General features: G+C 38.1%; 1 protein-coding gene across 5 annotated transcripts in view; it reads left to right on the top strand.

Annotated features, from left to right (window-relative positions):
- ANKRD30A (ankyrin repeat domain 30A) overlaps positions 1 to 18,092 on the top strand; it is a 132,454-nt gene that overhangs the window by 16,669 nt on the left and 97,693 nt on the right. For 4 of the 5 annotated variants that reach the window (XM_055308662.1, XM_055308663.1, XM_055308665.1 and 1 more), the window contains exons 5-7: positions 3,308 to 3,378; positions 5,990 to 6,023; positions 15,409 to 15,478. In XM_055308662.1, coding sequence (XP_055164637.1) covers positions 3,308 to 3,378; positions 5,990 to 6,023; positions 15,409 to 15,478 — 175 coding nt within the window. The remainder of the gene's footprint in view (positions 1 to 3,307; positions 3,379 to 5,989; positions 6,024 to 15,408; positions 15,479 to 18,092) is intronic. The other variant, XM_055308666.1, reaches the window with a different exon arrangement.

Consider the following 18,092-nt stretch of genomic DNA (forward strand, 5'->3'; position numbering starts at 1 on the left):
TATAGCAGAATTCAGAATCCTTTGTAAAATTGATCGATGTCATTTGCAATAGTTTTTTTGCCCTATGATTTTATATTAGCTAAAAGGGTTTCATGTTAATATTAGTTTTATAGTGTAGACTCCCAACTTTTAGTTATTTTATAACACAATTTTGGACCTCTTAACCCTTTTATTAATGTTTATTAAGTTTCTACTTCGTACTTTTCCTTAAAAGATGCATATTAAGCATTAATAGGAGTTGTTTTGTTTCTTGGATGACTCTTTGCATTATTACTTTTTGTGGAAGAATACTGATGTTGTTAGATGATCCTGAAGTGGTTAATTACTATTACCAGCTACTATGGGTTCATCAGTTTTTATTTTTCATGTCCTGTATGTTTTATTATTTTCATTTTTAATTGGTATCGGTAGAAGTATGAAAGAGAACTTTATTTGAATAGACTTTTACTTTAATGAGGAGAAATCATAGTTGGGTGATAAAGAGAAAAGAGATGGGCTTTAGATTCACAGAAGACTAGGTTTAATTCCTAGCTTGCCTCCTTGCTGGGTATGTGACCTTGGAAACAGATGCATTCATTTCCAGATATGAAGAAGAGGATAATAATATATTCTTCAAGGCTGGTGGTGTGTAAATAATATTTTATATATATAGCATTTAATTTAGTGCCTACTACATGCTTAACTTAGCATCATCAACTGCAACTATGACTGTTTTATTAGTAGTAGTATTAATATTATTGTTTTAAACCTGTAAATAGCTTTTACACTGACCTGGTCTCCAGGTGGCTTGGAGGTACACTGTATCAGTTTAAGGAAGAAATGGAGAATATTTTTAAAATAACTTTATTTATTTATTCGTGAGAGACACAGAGAGAGAGCTAGAGACACAGGCAGAGAGGGAGAAGCAGGCTCCATGCAGGGAGCTCAATGTGGGACTCAGGCCCTGAGCCAAAGGCAGAGACGCTCAACCTTTGAGCCACCTAGGTGTTGCAAAATGGAGAATTCTTTTTAAAAACCCTCACCTATTGAGATAAGTGATCTCAGCATAGTTTCTTGTTCATCAAAGGATTTTAAATTAGCAACTTCTACTATAATACCCATGTGGAACAATAGGCTTCTTTATTGTTCCTTCATTTTAGCCATGGGGGTAATTTTCAAAGATGAACACTTGAACATGTTAGTGGTCAATTCTGTAGCAACAAGTGAGATGTTACCCTGATAAAATATATCAAATTAGGTGCTTAAATACTCTGAGTTCTTAAGGATGAAGTTATCTTTCTGTTATTTTAGAACGGTCCTCAAGCTTGCTATAAAATATGCTGTAAAAGATGAACCATGAAATATACTCAGGCTTCTCTTTAGAAAGGTTTTCTTAAGATGTATATGGATGGACTGCAGAAGAATATGCTATTATTAATAGTTTTAATATATAAGTGTTTACATTAAATGCTAGTCATTACTGTGCTACCTGGGTGGCTCAGCTGTTGAGCATCTGACTTGGACTCAGGGCACCATCCCGGGGTCTGAGGATTGAGTCCCACATCTGGCTCCCTGCGAGGAGCCTGGTTCTCCCTCTGCCAATGTCTCTGCCTCCTCTCTCTCTGTAAGTCTGTCATGATTCAGTAAATAAAATTTTAAAATAAAGTGAAAATGACTTTAAAAATGCTAGTTATTACTATACCAGGGTTTAAAATATGGTAAAATACTGTTACTTTCTATGTAACAGCTGAGAAGTTATAATTTGATTCAGGTAGTTTGGGGATGGCAGTGAGTTAGAGCCTATCATCAGCCAGAAACAAAGCAAAAGGCTAGACTAGTTAGGAGTAGCAATGGGTGCAGGATTCTTTATGTCAGGACTCTTGAGACCTTTATCCTTAGGGATCCTCACTGTATCTGTTTCATTCCGACTATAACCCTTCTGCATGGGGTACACATAATGTTACATCTGGGTGCTTTTAAAAAAGATTTTGTTTATTTATTTGAGAGAGAGCACAAGTGAGGAGGTGCAGCGGAGGGAGAGGGAGAAGTCAACACTGCTGAGCTGGGAACCTGACACAGGGCTAGATCCTGAGACCATGACCTGAGCCAAAGGCAGATGCTTAACCTACTGAGCCACCCAGGCACCTCATTATCTGTTTTTTCTAACTAGTTACTTGTGTCTTAAGATGTTCAGTTCAGTAGAAAACGCTATACTTTTCCTTGAGGGTTATGGCCTATACTTTCCCCCTTGAATTTTCCAAGAACATAAGGATTTCCCTAATACCAGAGAGACATTCCTCCTTCATAAGCCATTTGGATGGAAAAAAGGACATGCTCATCATCCTGTGGTTTCCGTTGATTCTGTTCCTGCAGCATCGCTATTGAAACTGGTTCTGCAGTCTGATCATGATTGACTTTTACTCCCAGGATGCCCTTGCTAATCCTCATTCCTCAGTCCTCATGGTGATCCACACTTAGACTTCAAACTTACAACCTTTTTTAGTTTATTACATATGATTATGTGCTCAGCTGCTATTCCAAAGCACTGGCATGCTATTCTGGCAGCTGGGACTCCTGGCTTTAGCCCCATACACCCTTTCCTTCATACTCAAAAACCTTATGTGGAAACCATATGTTAGCCCAGACCTTCATGATGAATTATCCTTTGAGGATTTTGTTCGTCTTTTCTGCTAGCAGATTTTAGTTGTGACCATTCTAAGCTGTTAAAGACATTCAAATAATGCTACAGGAAGAGACTGGACTTTGCTTTCTCCTTTGTTCCTAGATCTATACCCCAAGCCTCCTTTAAATCCTGTGGAGAGCCTTTTCTTATTAGGTCATGGAAGGTCTCATATTGCCCTTCCCAGAGTAGTGGGCATCACCTTTCCTGAGAGGCCATGTTTTGGGTATAATATCTCATTAAATCCTCCTCTAACAACCTCGTAAACTAAGACAATAAAATTCCTATTTTAGAGGAAGACTTTGACTGGAAGAGAAGTGCCTGGTCCAAGAACAAATAGCTGTTGGTTATAGAGCTAGGACTTCAGGGTTTGAGACACTTTCCATTATGGCAAGCTCTTAGTTTACTGAGCTATAATGCCCTCAATTCATGACTAGTTGATCTTACTTTTGATTCTCCTTTAATTATAATTACATACTTAATAAAAGTTTTTAGAACTTATAAATTTTAAGTATCTATTGGGTAATTTAAGTTTTGATGTTAACTCTGATATTGTTTGAAATACTCAAGAATTTGATACATTTGGTAAATGTTTTTCATATCAGTATTAAAAGAGTAACATTGTTTATCACTCTTTGTTATACGTAGCAGTCACCAACTAATTTCTGAACATAAAGAAGAAATGAAACCTGAAAATTCTTCACAAAATCACAATCTAGGTATGACTTTTTAGAGTGAATTACATATGGTAATGGTCCTAACATAGATGAAGTCAGAGTAAGGAAGTTTTGATAATGAAAGAGCAATGAAAAAAAGAAAACAAATCCAATGTGTAAATTGCATGGGTATTTTTTTTCTTAATTTCTTTCTTAATAGTCTAGGATTCAGAATTATTTAAGAAGTTAATTGTAGGAAATATAAGATATGAGGCAATATTGTCTGAAAAAATTCATTATTTTAGTTTTTTTTAAGATTTTATTGATTTATTCATAAGAGACACACAAAAAGAGGCAGAGACATAGGCAGAGGGAGAAGCAGGCTCTGTGCAGAAGCCCGATGTGGTACTCAGTCCCAGAACCTTGGGGTCACAACCTGAGCCAAAGGCAGTTGCTCAACCACTGGCCCACCCAGGTCCCTTATTATTAGTTTTGATACCTAAAATCCCAAGTGGTATCTTTGTGTAAATAAGGAAAAAAAGATTTTTAAGTTAGTATTTTTATGTTTCCTCTATAAACGTTATAAAAAATTATACTTGTTATAAAAATGGATCTTTTAATTTTTACAAGTAGATTTCACTTCGCAAATATTATTACATAGTGATTTGTCTCATTAAAAAGGAACTATCCTTAAAACTGGAACTCTGCAATACCCTGCTGGTACTTTATAGAAATGGCAAACAATAAGAACTACAAAACTTAGTGTGCAGCAGTACCAATGAGGTTGTTTTTTTAAAATGTAACTATAGTACGGAAGCCTGTTGAGAAGTGAGAAGAGTACGTTATTTTACATGTTATATCAACACAATCTCACTATTAGTAACTTCATTTCTCTTAAGTCAAAATGTGATATGTTGACTTAATGAGGACAATGTTTTCTCCTGTTTGTTGAATAATACCATAATTTTGTAGGAATGAGATACTCTGCTGCCATTAGTTAAAAGATTATCATCATAAATATTCAAATAGGGCAACTTGGGCTCAACAAATTATAATCAAAGCACAAAAATGGTTCCCAGTAACAAAGATGTTAACATTGCTTCCTAGATGTGGGGCCTAGTACATTTTATGGTTTGAAATGTAGGAAGAAACCTTTAAGTTAGTGATTCTCTATCACAGAAATTCTTTAGGTTGGCTTTGGTTTTGCGTGTTACAGGAAACAAAGATGAAATAGAGTTTTGGTCTTTAAAGGTGCTCATAATAGAATAGAGCTATCTTTGTGTGTGTGTGTTTTTTTTTAAGATTTTTATTTATTTATTCATGAGGGAGAGAGAGAGAAAGAGGTAGAGACACAGGCAGAGGGAGAAGCAGGCTCCATGCAGGGAGCCTGATGTGGGACTCAATCCCGGGATTATAGGATCATGCCCTGGGCCGAAGGCAGGTGCTAAACTGCTGAGCCACCCAGGGATCCCCTAGCAGGTGACTTCTAATAGTGACTATAATGGTGACACCTGGGTGGCTTAGTTAGGCATCAACCCTTGGTGGCTCAGGTATGATCTCATGAGATGAAGCCCCACATTGTGTTGGGCGTTGGATTCTTTGCTCACTGGGGAGTCGGCTTGAAGATTCTCTTTCTTTGCCCCTCCCCTCCACTCTTATACCCTCACTTGCATGCATGCTATCACTAAAATAAATAAATAAATCTTTAAAAAAACAAACAAATAGGGACTAAAACAATAGGAACCAGAATTGTTTTGATGGTTCAGTGATGTCATCAGGATCCCACTTGTCTCCTTTTCAGCTTTCAGGTTGGCAGTATTTTTTCTCTCCTTTCCTTTTTTTTTTTTTTGTTTTTTGTTTTTAGATTTTATTTATTTATTCATGAGGGACACACAGAGAGAGAGAGAGAGGTAGAGACACAGGCAGAGGGAGAAGCAGGCTCCATGCGGGGCGCCTGATGTGGGACTCAATCCTGGGACTATAGGATCTCGCCCTGGGCGGAAGGCAGGTGCTAAACCGCCGAACAACCCAGGGATCCCCAATAAAAGATTTTAAAAAGAGTTTATTTATTTATTTGAGAGAGAGAGAGACAGACAGCCCAAGTGAGGTGGGAGGGCAGAGGGAGAGAGAAAAGCAGACTCCCTGAGGGTCTCCACCCAGGACCCCAGGATCATGGCCTCAGCTGAGCTGAACTGTGATGAGGTGTTTCATCCTGAACTTAGCAGTCTCTACTGAAAAGCTGGAGAAGTTCCACTGTGTTACAGCCAAATATGTATAGTCTGTTTTAACTGCTCCTAGTAGTGGAAGTCCAGAAAACTCATGCTATTTAAGTTTGCCATTGTCACTTTATGATAATGACTCTGCTAATGACACCATTTCCTGTCAGTCTCATGGGGTTTGGTTACAATAATGGTCATTAGAAACATTCACTTGTAGGTATCACATTCTGATAACGAGAATTCTTTTCTTGAATTTGGTAAATATAGAGGAGAAAATGAGATTTCTTAATGCATTAACTGCCTACCAAAAGTACAATTAATATCCACTGTGGTGTGGTTTCCAGGTATGGTCCCAAAGGAATACTTTTTAACAAGTCATCATCAGTCTTACACTTTTAATATTCTGTATTTTTCTATTGTTGATTTAAAATGTTTTTTGCTGCTTTCTTTACTAGCGGAGAAGAATTCTGAAGAAGACTCTTTAAGCAGGTAGGATTTTTATGGATTTTTAAAAATTATGTGTTAACTAAGGGAGTGCAGAGAAAAGCATTTGTTGAGTGTTGTCTTCTGGGCTAGACATTATATTATGTGCTTAATATGTGTTATATAGTCATTGCAATAGTTTCACCAAGTAGCTGTGCTGTTATAGCCTACTTTTTATTAATTAGTCAGCTGTGGTTCAGGGAGGTGGATTAATTGACCCAGGATTCCATAGTTAATGAATAGCAGACCCATGATTTGACTGTTAGCCTGTGTGGCTCCCACATCCATTCTTTTGTCCCTCAGCAGCACTGGAATTAGGATACAGATCTTAGATCAACTCAGAAAGTTGAATTTCACTATGTGTTAACTCTGGTTTAGAGTTTTCCTAAGAACCAGGCTAGTCCAAGCATTTTCCTAATATATTTGACACCACTAGTGATAACTAGAGGTAATTATTGCAGTGGTAACTAGTTTCTTGTTTTTACTGTCAAAGATTTTGGAGTGGATCTCAGTTACCTATGGCCACAGTACCATAGCTTTTACATAAGCAAGCCCTAGTGTGGCAAGTTCTTAGATATAGTGCCGTCTGCTCCCCTTGAGATGAATGATTTTTCTGAGAGTGAAGGATACGTAACCTAGGTATAGACCATGTTACGTTAATTAAATGTATCATCTATTTAGAGGATATTTCTAAGCCGTTGTCTATTTACTGACTTCTCAGTCTAATTTTCCCCTTTAAGCCTTTGATAAATTCTGTGAAGCTTTTTCTTTCTTTTTCTTTTTCTTTCTTTTTTTTTTTTTTTTGTAGAATTTTTTCCTTTTCTCCATGCTTTTTCTATAGGCTTTACTTGATTTTTTTGTTAATTTTCTTCTCCAATTTTCTTGGTGTTTATTTTATTCCATTACTTTTTTCCATTTCTGCCAGCTAAGTATTCTGCATTTTTCTACAGACAAAAAGAAAAGCAGATAGAATTTCAGGGTTTTAAAGAATCTTAGAGATGCGTTAATCAAAATACCCCCTGGCACAGTAACCCATGTTTAACATCCTTACCAAGTAGTTGTTGAAGTGGAGAATTTGAAACTCAAAAGGGATTAAAGTGACTTACTTGGATTTGATACGTGACAGAAATGAGGTTTAAATTTAGATTTTTCCCCTTTCTTTTTCTCATCTTGTAGGTAAATCTTTAACCATAGAAAGATAGGGAGTGGGTCTACTGGGAATTAGCAGGGAGGGCACGTTTCAAGAAGAACCACACTGGTTGAATAGGAATAAGAGTTTTAGAAAAGATGTGAGAATATTGGGGTTTATGACAAGATAGATACAGATGAATTACAAGAACGAAGGACACAAGATATTGGGTGTTGTTTAGAAAGGTATATTAAAATAGAGGGTTCCAGAGAGTCCTGAGCAGCTTTTTTATTTGTTGGTTTAATTGAAGGAACTAGCATACTTCAGGGTTTCTGTTGAGAAACATTAAAATCATTTGAGTCACTGGCAAGAGTGTTTACAGCAAATAGGAATGGGATATCACCGACTTCTACCCCAACTTACAGAAGGTGGCTTAGATCCTCTCAAATAATAGGAGAAATGGAGATTCTGAAGTATATAGATGAATGGCCCAAGATAGTGGTCTTGTCATCGCTCCACCTCTTTTCCTAATTCTTGGTTGCCCATCCCATGTATGTGTAGGGTTTGGTGGAGTAGGACTGGCTGTCAGATCAATAACAGAGCTTCATCTGGGTAGTTGGTAGCATGCCTGCATTGAGATGACTGCATGGATGACTCAGACTCCATTTAGCTGTTCTCCAGGGGCAGGAGATAGCTCCTATTCTTGGTCATTTAGGCCTTTCCTTGTTTTGGGAGTCTGTGGCTTGGCAGGCTAAAGACTTAAACGTTGGAGAGTGCCACGGAGCCCTGCAGAGGAGTGTCCAGGAGTGGGAGCTCACAAAAGGAAAATATTAGGCATTATGTAGCGAAATAGAGGCACAGCTATCAAGACTATTTTTATAGCAGTCTCTTCCTGGGTATCTGAGTGCCCTTGACGATTTTTAACATCTTGCTAGTTTATGGAAATAAACTATGTAAATAAAGCAGGACTTCTGGAGGGGAAAAGCTGAATTTTATAATTTTTAATCTTTCAATCGCTCCGGGAGTAATATTCCCACTAATTACATATACATTTGTTGTTTAACATTTGTTTGTTTTTTTGTTTGTTTATTTATTTAAAATTTAAGTATAGTTGACACAATGTTATGTTAGTTTCAGATGTACAGCATAGTGATTCAGCAGGTCCATATTGTTACCCATGCTTACCACAAGTGCAGTTACTATGTGTTACTGCATAATGCTATTACAATGCTATTGACTATATTCCCTATGCTGTACTTTTATCCCTGTGACTTACTATAACTGGAATGCTGAACCTCCCACTTCCCTTCACCCATTTTGTCAGTCCCCCACCCACTTCCTTTCTGGCAATACAGAATTCTCAGGAGGGGCAAGATGGCTGAAGAGCAGGGTCCCCAAATCACCTGTCCCCACAAAATTACCTAGATAACCTTCAAATCATCCTGAAAATCTACGAATTCGGCCTGAGATTTAAAGAGAGATCAGCTGGAACGCTACAGTGAGAAGAGTTCGCGCTTCTATCAAGGTAGGAAGACGGGGAAAAAGAAATAAAGACACAAAAGGCCTCCGAGGGGGAGGGGCCCCGCGAGGAGCCGGGCTGAGGCCGGGGCGAGTGTCCCCAGGACAGGAGAGCCCCGTCCCGGAGGAGCAGGAGCTGCACCAACCTTCCCGGGCGGGCGGAAAGGGGCTCGCAGGGAGCTGGAGCAGGACCCAGGAGGGCGGGGATGCCCTCGGGCTCCCGGGGACACTAACAGACACCTGCGCCCCGGGAGAGTGCGCCGAGCTCCCTAAGGGCTGCAGCGCGCACGGCGGGGCCGGAGCAGCTCGGAGGGGCTTGGGCGGCGGCTCCGCGGAGGGGGCTGCGGGGCGGGAGCGCGAATCCCACAGCGCAGGCCCCGGAGCACAGGGCGCCGGGACACAGCCCAGGATCCGGCCTCCCCCGGGACAGGCAGAGGCCGGGAGGGCCCAGGACAGCGAGGACGCTCCTGCCCGAGCTGAGCAGATCAGCGGCCCCGCCCCGGAGCCTCCAGGCCCTGCAGACAGAGAGCCCCAGTAGTTCCTGAGGAGGCTGAATCCAGGCTTCCAGAGTTGCCATAGCCACTGCGGCTGTTCCTCCTGGGGCCTCACGGGGTAAACAACCCCCGCTGAGCCCTGCAGCAGGCAGGGGCAGAGCAGCTCCCCCAAGTGCTAACACCTGAAAATCAGCACAACAGGCCCCTCCCCCAGAAGACCAGCTAGACGGACCAGTTCCAGGGGAAGTCAAGGGACTTAAAGTCTACAGATTCAGAAGATACTCCCCCGTTTTCCAATACAACTTGTTTTTGGCCACTCTGCACTGAGCAAAATGACTAGAAGGAAAACCTCACCTCAAAAGACAGAATCAGAAACAGCCCTCTCTCCCACAGAGTTACAAAATCTGGATTACAATTCAATGTCAGAAAGCCAATTCAGAAGCACTATTATACAGCTACTGGTGGCTCTAGAAAAAAGCATTAAGGACTCACGAGACTTCATGACTGCAGAATTTAGATCCAATCAGGCAGAAATTAAAAATCAATTGAATGAGATGCAATCCAAACTAGAAGTCCTAACGACGGGAGGGTTAACGAGGTGGAAGAACGAGTGAGTGACATAGAAGACAAGTTAATGGCAAAGAGGGAAACTGAGGAAAAAGGAAACAAACAATTAAAGGACCATGAAGACAGATTAAGGGAAATAAATGACAGCCTGAGGAAGAAAAACCTACGTTTAATTGGGGTTCCCGAGGGCGCCGAATGGGACAGAGGGCCAGAATATGTATTTGAACAAATCCTAGCTGAAATCTTTCCCAATCTGGGAAGGGAAACAGGCATTCAGATCCAGGAAATAGAGAGATCCCCTCCTAAAATCAATAAAAACCGTTCAACACCTCGACATTTAATAGTGAAGCTTGCAAATTCCAAAGATAAAGAGAAGATCCTTAAAGCAGCAAGAGACAAGAAGTCCCTGACTTTCATGGGGAGGAATATTAGGGTAACAGCAGACCTCTCCACAGAGACCTGGCAGGCCAGAAAGGGCTGGCAGGATATATTTAGGGTCCTAAATGAGAAGAACATGCAACCAAGAATACTTTATCCAGCAAGGCTCTCATTCAAAATGGAAGGAGAGATAAAGAGCTTCCAAGACAGGCAGGAACTGAAAGAATATGTGACCTCCAAACCAGCTCTGCAAGAAATTTTAAGGGGGACTCTTAAAATTCCCCTTTAAGAAGAAGTTCAGTGGAACAATCCACAAAAACAAGGACTAAATAGATACCATGATGACACTAAACTCATATCTGTCAATAGTAACTCTGAACGTGAACGGGCTTAATGACCCCATCAAAAGGCGCAGGGTTTCAGACTGGATAAAAAAGCAGGACCCATCTATTTGCTGTCTACAAGAGACTCATTTTAGACAGAAGGACACCTACAACCTGAAAATAAAAGGTTGGAGAACCATTTACCATTCAAATGGTTCTCAAAATATACCCTAAAAACTGTAGAACACTTCTGAAAGAAATTGAGGAAGACACAAAGAGATGGAAAAATATTCCATGCTCATGGATTGGCAGAATTAATATTGTGAAAATGTCAATGTTACCCAGGGCAATTTACATGTATAATGCAATCCCTATCAAAATACCATGGACTTTCTTCAGAGACTTAGAACAAATTATTTTAAGATTTGTGTGGAATCAGAAAAGACCCCGAACAGCCAGGGGAATTTTAAAAAAAAGGAAACCATATCTGGGGGCATCACAATGCCAGATTTCAGGTTGTACTACAAAGCTGTGGTCATCAAGACAGTGTGGTACTGGCACAAAAACAGACACATAGATCAATGGAACAGAATAGAGAACCCAGAAGTGGACCCTGAACTTTATGGTCAACTAATATTCGATAAAGGAGGAAAGACGATCCACTGGAAGAAAGACAGTCTCTTCAATAAATGGTGCTGGGAAAATTGGACATCCACATGCAGAAGAATGAAACTGGACCACTCTCTTGCACCATACACAAAGATAAACTCAAAATGGATGAAAGATCTACATGTGAGACAAGATTCCATCAAAATCCTAGAGGAGAACTCAGGCAACACCCTTTTTGAACTTGGCCACAGTAACTTCTTGCAAGATACATCCACGAAAACAAAAGAAACAAAAGCAAAAATGAACTAATGGGACGTCATCAAGATAAGAATCTTTTACACAGCAAAGGATACAGTTAACAAAACTCAAAGACAACCTACAGAATGGGAGAAGATATTTGCAAATAACATATCAGATAAAGGGCTAGTGTCCAAAATCTATAAAGAACTTATTAAACTCAACAGCAAAGAAACAATCCAATCATGAAATGGGCAAAAGACATGAAGAGAAATCTCACAAAGTAAGACATACACATGGCCAACATGCACATGAGAACATGCTCTGCATCACTTGCCATCAGGGAAATACTGATCAAAACCACAATGAGATACCACCTCACACCAATGAGAATGGGGAAAATTAACAAGGCAGGAAACAACAAATGTTGGAGAGGATGTGGAGAAAAGGGAATCCTCTTACACTGTTGGTGGGAATGTGAACTGGTGCTGCCACTCTGGAAAACTGTGTGGAGGTTCCTCAAGAATTAAAAATAGACCTGCCCTATGACCCAGCAATTGCACTGTTAGGGATTTACCCCAAAGATTCAGATGCAGTTAAACGCCGGGACACCTACACCCCGATGTTTCTAGCAGCCATGTCCACAATAGCCAAACTCTGGAGGGAGCCTTGGTGTCCATCGAAGGATGAATGGATAAAGATGTGGTTTATGTATACAATGGAATATTACTCAGCCGTTAGAAACGACAAATACCCACAATTTGCTTCCAGGTGGATGGAACTGGAGGGTATTATGCTAAGTGAAGTAAGTCAATCGGAGAAGGACAAACAGTGTATGTTCTCATTCATTTGGGGAATATGAATAATAGTGAAAGGGAATATAAGGGAAGGGAGAAGAAATGTGTGAGAAATATCAGAAAGGGACACAGAACATAAAGACTTCTAACTCTGGGAAATGAACTAGGGGTGGTGGAGGGGGAGGAGGGCGGGGGGTGGGGGTGTTGGGTGACGGGCACTGAGGGGGACACTTGACGGGATGAGCACTGGGTGTTATTCTGTATGTTGGTAAATTGAACACCAATAAAAATTAATTTATTAAAAAAATACAGAATTCTCTGTATTTATGGGTCTGTTTCTGCTTTTTGTTTGTTCAGTTGCTCTGCTTTTTGATTCTACATATAAGTGAAATCATATAGTATTTGTCTACTTCTGTCTGACTTATTTCATTTATCCGCCAGGTAATCCACATTGTTGCAAATGGCAGGATTTAATTCTTTTTATCACTTAGTAATATTCCTCTCTGTGTGTGTGTGTGTGTATGTGTGTGTGTGTTACACATCTGTTGATGGACAGAGGTTGCTTTCGTATCTTGGCTGTTGTAAATAATGCTGCAATAAACATTGGGGTACATATATCTTTTCAAGTTAGTGTTCTCTTTTTCCTTGGGTAAGTAAGTACCTAGTAGTAGAATTACTGGATCATGTGGTATTTCTATTTGTACTTCTTCAGGGAACTCCATACCGTTTTTCACAGTGGCTGCACCAATTTCTATCCGCCTCCCCAGTGCACGAGGGTTCCTTTTTCTCTGCATCTTCAGCAACACTTGTTTTTTTGTGTTTTTGATTCTAGCCATTCTGACAGGTGTAAGTTGATAATTCACAGTGGTTAACTTTTGTATAATTAGCTTTCAAACATTTCAGAGAATTCTTTACCTGTCACACTTAGTTATGGGAACTAAGATATGGGGCCTTTACTGGATATTTCACAGGATAGGAGAGGTGAAAGCAAAATAGATAACTAAAACCTTTTTAAAAACAGAGGCCAAGGGGCACCTGGCTGGCTCAGCGGTTGAGCATCTGACTTTGGCTCAGGGCATGGTCCCGGGGTCCCAGGATCGAGTTCCCCATTGGGCTCCCTCCATGGAGTCTGCTTCTCCCTCTGTCTGTGTCTCTGTCTCTTTCTCTGTGTCTCTAATGTATACATAAGTAAAACCTAAAAAAAAAAAAAAAAATAGAGGCCAAAGGGCGCCTGGCTGGCTCAGTCAGTTAAGTGTCTGCCTTTGGCTTGGGTCATGATCTCAGGGTCCTGGGATGGAGCCCCACATCATGGGGCTCTCTGCTCAGTGGGGCCCCTGCTTCTTTTTCTCCCTCTGCCTGCCTCTCTGCCTAGTTGCACACTCTTTCTCTTTCTCTCTCTCTGTCAAATAAATAAATAAATAAATAAATAAATAAATAAATAAATAAATAAATAAATAAAATCTTTAAAAAAATAACAAGCCAAATTTTGAGAGACCTGTACTCTGACAAACTATAAAACTTTGGTGAAAGAAATTGAAGATGACACAAAGAATGGGAAGGACATTCTATGCTCACGGATTGGAAGAACACCTATTGTTAAAATGTGTATAGTACCCAAAGCAATCTACAAATTTAGTGCAATGCCTATTAAAATCCAACAGCATGTTTCACATAACTAGGGCAAACAAGCCTAAAATTTGTATGGAACCACTGAACACCTCAAATACCCAAAGCAATTTTGGAAAAAGAAAAATATAACTGGAGGTATCACTATGCTATATTTCAAGTTATATTACAAACCTGTGGTAATATAAACAGTATTGTATTGGCATAAAAATAGATGCAAAAATCAGTATAATAGTATAGAAAATCCAGAAATAAGCCCATAACTATGTGGTTAATCTTTGACAAAGCAGGAAAGAATATCCAGTGGTTTGAAAAGGCTGTGTGTTCAACAAATGATGCTGGGAAAACTGAATGGTGTATGAAAAGAATGAAACAGGATCATTTTCTTTCACCATTTACTAAAATTAACTCAAAATGGTTTAAAGATATAAATATGCCACATGAAACCATTTTATCCTTGAAGAGAGCACAGACAATGATCTCTCTGGTATTAGCTGTAACAATATTTTTTTTGCTAAAAGAATTTTTTTCGGGGGGGTTATGTCTCCTGAAGCAAAAGCAAAATAAAGTTTGGGGCTCCATCAAAATCAAAAGCTTTTGCAGAGTGAAGGAATCAATCCACGAAACTAAAGGCAAAATACAGAATGGGAGAAGAAATTTGCATATGACATATCTGATAAAGGGTTTGTATAAGAATATAAAGAACTGATACATCTCAACACCCAAAACACAACCCAGATAATAAATGACCAGAAGACATTATATGTTTCCAAAGAAGATGTACAGTTGGCCAACAGACATATAAAAAGATGATCAGCATCACACATCATCAGGGAAATGCAAATTAAAACTACAATGAGAGAGCACTGCACACCTGTCAGAATGGCTAAAATAAAAAAACACAAGAAGTGTAGATGAGGATGTGGAGAAAAAAGGAACCCTGTTGCACTGTTAGTGGGAGTGCAAACTGGTACAGCCACTGTGGGAAACCGTATGGAGGTTCCTCAAAAAGTTAAAAACAGAACGAACCTACAATCCAGTAATTGCACTACTGCATATTTACCCAAATGTGACAAACAATCCCAATTCAAAGGGATACATGCACCCCATGTTTTTACTACAGCATTATTTGCAATAAACAGTCCAAGTGTGTGTGTTGATAGATTAGTGGATAAAGAAGAAGTGGTATATATATATACACAATGGAATATTGTTCAGCCATAGAAACGAATGAAATCTTGTCATTTGTAATGACATGGTGGAGCTAGAGCGTATTCTAAGTGAAATAAGTCAGAGAAAGACAAATACCATATGATTTCACTCCTAAGTAAAATGTAAGAAACAAAATTAAAATGAGTGAAGGAGAAAAAACGACAGACAAGCCAAGAAGCAGACTACTATAGAGAAGAAACTGATGGTTACCAGGGGGGAGGTTGGTAGGGGAATGGGTGAAATAGGAGATGGGAATTAAGGAATGCACTTGTCATGATGAGTACGGGGTGATATATGGAATTACCGAATCATTATATTGTATATATGAAACTAATGTAACACTATATGTTAAGGATACTGGAATTAAAATAAAAGCTTAACAAAAGTGAGGCAAAATTTTAATTATATCAAGAAACTTCATTTAATAAACAGCTGAACTTTTACTTGATTTTTTTAAAAAAAGAAATGAACTTGTATTTGTTTTATATTTTTGCTCTAAAGTCTTTCCAGTAAACCAGATACTGATGATTCATGGCCTTCATCAGATGGAGACTTAAGTTTTGGTACCAAGGTAAAGTACTCTCTTGTAAAATTAATTTTGCTGCTCTGAATTTAGTGTTGCATATTATTTACTCTTAAAATATAACAGTGGCTTGCCTCTTGTCATTTTATGTTTGTAATGGAAGGTTGGTCAGAACATTTTAGAGAAATCTGGCAGGGTGAAAATTTTTCTTTTTTTTTTCTTTTTGTAAATCGGTGAAAAATATAGGCTCGAAATGTATAATGACAGCAAACTATTATTGGGAAAAGCTTTCCCATAATGGAGGAAAAATGACATTTGGTTAAGGATCAGAATTCTTACTGTTGTGAGTTTTAAATTATACTAATATTTATTTATTTGTTTGTTTATTTATTTATTTCTAACATTACTTTTATAATACTCATGCCTAACTGAAATCTTTAGTGGATCCAATTATTGTAGTTTTTTTTCTTGGACACCTTTTTTGTTAGATATTTTTTATCTTAGTAGCATATAGTTTTACCAAAGAGGACTGATTTCTCTATTTCTATCCTTTGTGTTACATTTAGACTAAAATAATAGAAATTGTGGAAATTCAGAGAATGTTTCTCACTATTTATATTGCAAAAGTATTCCACTGTGTTTTTGAAATAATTCCATTAAGAGTGTTGTTAACACTCTTTATCTAAGTGAAGAGTACAAGTTTTGCCTAAAATAATAATCGGCTCTACAAGCAGAGGCTCTTTATAACCACATGTAAAATGTCCATTTTCAGAAATCTTTTATATTACAGTGTTAAAAATATTACTCATAGTCCTTGTGTCAGATTTTAAAATTTCAGATGCTTTATAGTTATTTACATATTCATTTTAAAGCTCCTGCATCATTTTACAGTAATAGATTATATTAGGAAACATAATTGTGCATCTCCTGGAACACCTAGAATAAGATCTTGCTTGGAAGAAGCAATTTAATAATTTTTGAATGTGAGTAAGTTTGCAGACAGATGGAATTCTGCATAATAGGATGTTATAAGTATTATGCATAAGTCATAAATATATAAATTTAAAAATTATAGCTCAAATTTATATTTCCTTTTCACATTTAGGATTTACAAGCTCAAATGAATTATGTTGAGGAAATAAATAAATAATTAAGAAAGAAAGTTATGTATTTTAGTACCCTCCAATTGTCAGCTTGGTATTTTAGATAAAACTTCCTTACCTTTTTGTTTTTTTAACCCCATCTATATTCTATTAGATATAGGCTTTCAAGGTATACATTTCTTCTTAGAATTCTCATTACCAATTCTTTTTCCATGTGGAAAGTTGATGTGTTAGAAACATTTCTTTTTCAATTTTTTTCTCTCTCTAGTGATAATTTGTAGCTTCCAGGTTGTGCTAGATGACCACTAATTGAAAATTTACTCTATAGTGAAAAAACTAAGGTTTTTTTTTTTTTTTAAGATTTTATTTTTTATTTGTGAAAGATACACACACAGAGAAGCAGAGACATAGGCAGAGAGAGAATCAGGCTCCATGCAGGGAGCCCGATGTGGGACTCTATCCTGGAACTCTAGGATCACACCCTGGGCTGAAGGCAGATGCACAACCACTGAGCCATCCAGGCATCCCAAAACTAAATTCTTTATTACAATATTTATAAACAAATAACTGTAGAGTGAGACAAGTCAGTATTATTAGGGATATAGTATATAGTATAAACAAAAGTCTCAAACTTCTTTCAATTACATGTTATAAATATGTCTATTATATGTATGTTATATATATAGAGGCTTTTCTTTATATTGTATAGTATATTTCTATATAGTGTGTCCATTCATCTGTATGTGTGTGTGTGTGTGTGTGTGTGTGTGTGTGTGTGTGTGTGTACTGAAAATTACAATTTTTTCCACAGCCTTTTTTTTCCCCACAGGCCTTTTATTACTTATATTTTTCCTTGCCTTAAGCTCATGCTTGATTGAATGGTTGTGTCTTATGTTTTTCCTTTTTTCTTCTTCTCCCTCCATGTTTTGTTTTTTTTTAATGATTTTCCCCTACCCTAATTTTTCCTTACAGAAAAAAAATACCATTTCTTTAGTCTCTGTTCTTTCAGTCCATCTCTTTCTATGTCCATTGTCAATATTTTTGGTTATGGCTTTCTCTTGTCTGTGTGTGTCTGTGGTTTTCATTCCTGAATCATTACCCCACAAGGCTTATTATTTTTTTTTTCTCTTTCCTGAAGGAGCTGACTTTAAACAATCATTTTCCCTTAGCATTTTGACAAACAAAAGCAACTTAAACTGTTTGTAATTCCAACTTGCCTAAATAAAATAAAACTAATGTTAATATTTTCTCTTATAAGAGATAGTCATGCAGCTATAAATCATGCACTTTTAAAATATAATAAAATAATTAATTTTTTAGAAAAGATTTTGTTTATCTATTCATGAGAGAGACAGAAAGAGGCAGAGACAGAGGCAGAGGGAGGAGAAGCAAGCTCCATGCAGGGAGCCTGATGTGGGACTCTGGGATCACACCCTGAGCCGAAGGCAGATGTTCAACCACTGAGCCATACAGGCATCCCAATAATGACATTCCTTGATGTTAGTTTTTTGAATTTCAATTACCTAGGGATAAATTTTTATTTTAGGTTATTTTTGTAA

The sequence above is a fragment of the Nyctereutes procyonoides genome, unplaced genomic scaffold, assembly GCF_905146905.1.
Source record: "Nyctereutes procyonoides isolate TBG_1078 unplaced genomic scaffold, NYPRO_anot_genome, whole genome shotgun sequence".
Classification (NCBI taxonomy): Eukaryota; Metazoa; Chordata; class Mammalia; order Carnivora; family Canidae; genus Nyctereutes; species Nyctereutes procyonoides.